Source organism: Streptopelia decaocto, assembly GCF_964273445.1.
Source record: "Streptopelia decaocto genome assembly, chromosome: 3".
NCBI lineage: Eukaryota > Metazoa > Chordata > Aves > Columbiformes > Columbidae > Streptopelia > Streptopelia decaocto.
Genome location: NC_138656.1, coordinates 30,054,548 through 30,058,879, shown reverse-complemented (window position 1 = coordinate 30,058,879; position 4,332 = coordinate 30,054,548). Strand labels below are relative to the sequence as shown.

Sequence of the window (4,332 nt, the reverse complement as noted above, 5' to 3'; positions counted from 1 at the left end):
GGCGGCAAGAGAGGGCGGGGCGGGAGCGCGGCGCGTGCGCGGGGTCAGAGGTGAGCCCGGGATGGTGGCCGTCGCGCCCGGAGCCCGCGCCACGGACGGTGCATCGGCCGCGGGGTGCGTAGCCTGGCGGCGGGGCCGCTCCGCCCGGCCCGGCAGCCGGGATCTGAGGGGCCGGGGAGAGGAGGAGCGGGGGTGCTGCGGCCTGGGCGGGGGGCGGGCAGCGCGGTGCCAGCCGTCCAGGCCTCCGGCACCGCGCTCTGCCGAGCCGGGGCTGGCTGCAGCGGGCGCTGCGGGGGGTGGGAGGAGACCCGGCGTGGGCTCTCTGCGCCGCTCCCGCCGCCGAAGCGCTTCGGCGTCTCCCGTGCTTGTGCAGTGAGCGCTGCAATGGCCGCTGCAGCTTTAACGTTGTGTGTTGCTTAGTTCTTAATGGATCTACTGATTAGATGCAGCCCACTGATGCTGTAGGGGACCTTTGCTCCCGTAGCTGTGGGGCAGGGCTGTGTGGGGATGGCGTATATGGCGTGTCTAAGCTACGTGGAGACCCAAACACGGCTTCAGTCGCTGCATGAAGGGAAAAATAAGAAAAGTCATTCTCTGAAAATCACAGCACGCTTCCTTGAAATAGAGACCCTCATAGAAATTCTGAATTGGAGCTCCCTGGGTTTCTGCTTGCTAAGTGCTTAAAATAAAGCGAGTTCTTCTATTCTAGAACATAGTGGGGTTATTCCTACGCACTGCGTGAATCTGCTGAAAATATATTGCATTTGTCATCTGTTTTTTGGGGGACTGGGGGGAATGTTTTCCTTTTTGTAGGAGATCATGATGGCCCAAAGGATTATTAGAATACGTTTACTGTTCTGCTTTCTGGCTGCGTTCTTCATCTCTGCTCTAGCTGAGGAACACGTAGGAGAGAGTCAACATGGAAATATTCGCCTTGATAAGAACTTGGTACAAGATAAAGAGTATGTGTTCCGTGTTCTGAAAATGTAAACTTTACTCTTAATGATTTGCTTATCTCTTAAGTCTTGTTACATGAGTTGGACTTAAACCTATGTCACCCTCTTTTCTCAGAATGTTGTATGACTAGCTGGAGTCAGATGTGAGACATGCTTGCTTGATATGTTTCTGGAGATACTAGTCCTAGAGAGGTCTCTCTAGAGTCTTTAGCCCTATCCATACTATAAAGAATTTCTTACAGGAATCCTGCATACCTAGATCGATATACTTTAGACAAAATCATATTTTGAACAGGCAGAGTGAGAGGGTTTTTTTTTATTTTCTTCTTCATACAGACAAAACAGTGGTAGCAGCAAATAACACGCCCTAGAATATTTAATGTTTGACTGGGAAAGATCTTCCTCCAGTTCCTGAGCTTTGGAAGACAGCCAAAAGGAGATTTGGAGCACTGCTTCACTTGTTTTGATAACTTGCTAAGTAGGCCAGAAGAAATAGAAATAGCTGTCTAAGGTATTAGAGGCCACTACAGCACCTGTAACAAACAAGCTTTGAGCCCCCTTCATCTTAGTGTAAAACTGTAGCTTTTGGTTGTTCAGTGTGCTTTTAGAAATACAGTGTTTCTTGTGTACTTCACTGTCTGATCAAGGACTAAATTTGATGTAAACAGAGCATTAAATGTTAACTGACACATATGTTATTTTTTTTTTTTACTTTTTTTTAGCCACATCATGGAACATTTGGAAGGTGTTATTGAGAAACCAGAATCTGAGATGTCTCCACAAGAGTTGCAGCTTCATTACTTCAAAATGCATGATTACGATGGCAATAATTTGCTAGATGGATTAGAGCTTGCTACTGCTATATCGCATGTCCACAAAGAGGTAGGTGGAATTTTGTAAGAGCATGTCTGTTTGGAAACAGTTATTTCTAAAAGCAGCTTACAGTAGAACAGAACAGTTACAACACATCTTCAGTGCAGTTACAGTTGCCTGAAAACCGGATTATTTTTCCCCTGATAGTTTTGGTTTTATTTATAAATGCTTTATCACAACTTTTCATGTCACATTGTAATTTTTGAGAAGTCGCTATTGTAGTTTAAAGTTTAGAGTGAGGAGGGACTGTAAAGTGAAAATTATTTGACAGAGGGGGGGATACCTTGGTAGGCAGGGATAGGAAGAAAGCAAAATTATCCAAAATGGGATAATGCTGATGAGGTTTTATAGAAACAGCATGTGATACAATGCTGTTCAAGATTCTAAGGCCGCTGTTCTCAACTCCAAACTGCTACTGTCATGAATACAAAAACTGTAAGAGACCTCTTGCACAAAATTACTATTAGAAGAACCAGTCACTGTCTGCCTTTGTTTTTGTCACCTTTTTCTAAACACAAACTCTCTTTCCAGCTAGGAACACATAAGGACAAAGTAGGAAGATAGACTCCTTAGGAAGACAATGCCAACACGTTATCTTGTACCTTTTGAAAGTTACATTTCAGAATAGCGTAACTCCCTGCATACACCTGTACCAAAAAATACCTGGCCAAGAACAGAATAATGACTTTCTGTTTCTTGTGCAAAGACACCTCTCTGTATTGCCCTTTGCTTGTACAAGGGTGAGACTAAGAATTTTACTGACTTTAAGCTATAGTGCTGGATTTTTTTTGCTACTCTGTTACTGTCAAGCTCTGCATTTTGCAAGTTCTGATGCACAGGAAGCTGTTTTTGTACTGCATAGAAACTATAGTGTGTGTACTACGTCAATATCTAAATTAAGAATACATCTGTTACATTATACACTGTGCTATTTAGCTTTTAGAACTTTTGGCTAACAATATTAAGTGGATACACAGTGCTTGTTCTGAATGTTAGTGCCAAATTAGGCACCAAACGTGAATAGCTTAACAAAAAATTAGTTGTCAGTAATCTGTCATATGTGCCACTAGATGGGAAACACTGCTAAACTGTTCAATGTGATTTTGTTCTTGTAGGAAGGTGGTGAGCATACCCAGGCAATGAAAGAAGAAGAGCTGATTAATCTAATAGATGATGTCTTAAGAGATGATGATAAGAACAATGACGGATACATTGACTATGCAGAATTTGCAAAATCACTGGAATAAGGTTTTGCAGGGGGCTTGTTTCTTCTTCTAACTACATGGAAATGTGAACTAGTATAATGTGATTCATTACTGTCTCATATCAGCCTCTGTGCTGTGAGAAGGAGAGGTGTACCAGTTCCAGCTGAGTTTATTTGAAAGTTGTATGTTTTAAGAGACTGGCTAACTCGGAGTGAGAGCCGTGTTTGACTATACGTAGCTACACATTTGAATCTTGAAGCATGAAAGCGTCAACAGTGCTCGCAGAGGGTACAGCTGGCAAACTCTCCAGTACCTGTGTATGAATACTAAATAGATCATACTATATCTAAATTTCATTTTTTCTGGCATTGGGTTATATAGTACGTGTTTGCTTACATCTCCTATTTAAACACATAAAATACCTAGAATGCCAGAAAAGATTACTGCCTATAGTTGCGTTTCACGGATAGATGTCCTTACCTTCCCACTAATGCCAAAGGAAACTTCCCTCTTGAAAGAGGAAATACAGAGGAAGAGTGTTTGAATGTGGTTTATGTTTGAGGTCCACATGATACCATATGAACTTTAACACAGTCTTAGAAATAAATTGAGTATTTTAAAATATATGTACTTGCTAGCATACCCCTACATTTTACGGAGAACTCTGTATACACGTGTTATTCAATTTCTTCTTGCCCTTTACAGATCTACTTTTTATATTTTAATTAACTGCTTTTTTTCTTCTACCTTCTGTGGTGTTTTCTTAAGAAAATGAAAGTATTTTTATTACATTTATATGTTGTATTAATGCTATATAGCATTTACTAGAGTAGCTTCTGCTGTCTCATTTTGAAGGTCACAATAACAGTAAACCAGTTTAATAGAAAAGCTTCTGTTCAATTTGGTTTTTACAGTATTAGCCAGCATGATAATCTGAGATTGCTGCCTTGTTAAGGTTTAAGTTCATATTCCTTGACATTTAAATTATGGTATTACTTTCAGAAGGTGTTTCATAGCTAACTGTTTCAAGATACTCAAGTGTGTGCAAATTAACATGGTTCTAGAAATGTTTTCCTTGTCTTGACTCAATTAAGTCAAGCAGTTTAAGGATATTAGAGAAGTGATGTATTGCTGAAATCTTAAATTGCATTCTATCATTATCCATTAATAGAGAATCTAAATGTTAGTGTATTTCTGTAAAATGTATAAAGAGCTATTTTGTGTACAAAATTATTCTTATACAGGAGAAACATTTGTAAAAGGAATTATTTCCTCTGTTTAAATGTTTGTGCAATGAA

At 40.8% G+C, this 4,332-nt stretch overlaps 1 protein-coding gene across 1 annotated transcript; it reads left to right on the top strand.

Moving 5' to 3' along the window:
* On the top strand, positions 1-4,332 carry MCFD2 (multiple coagulation factor deficiency 2, ER cargo receptor complex subunit). The gene is made up of 4 exons (XM_082049670.1): positions 1-114; positions 814-962; positions 1,679-1,838; positions 2,945-4,332. Exons 2-4 carry the CDS (start codon positions 820-822, stop codon positions 3,074-3,076), a joined length of 435 nt encoding a protein of 144 aa, XP_081905796.1. The 5' UTR covers positions 1-114; positions 814-819; the 3' UTR covers positions 3,077-4,332.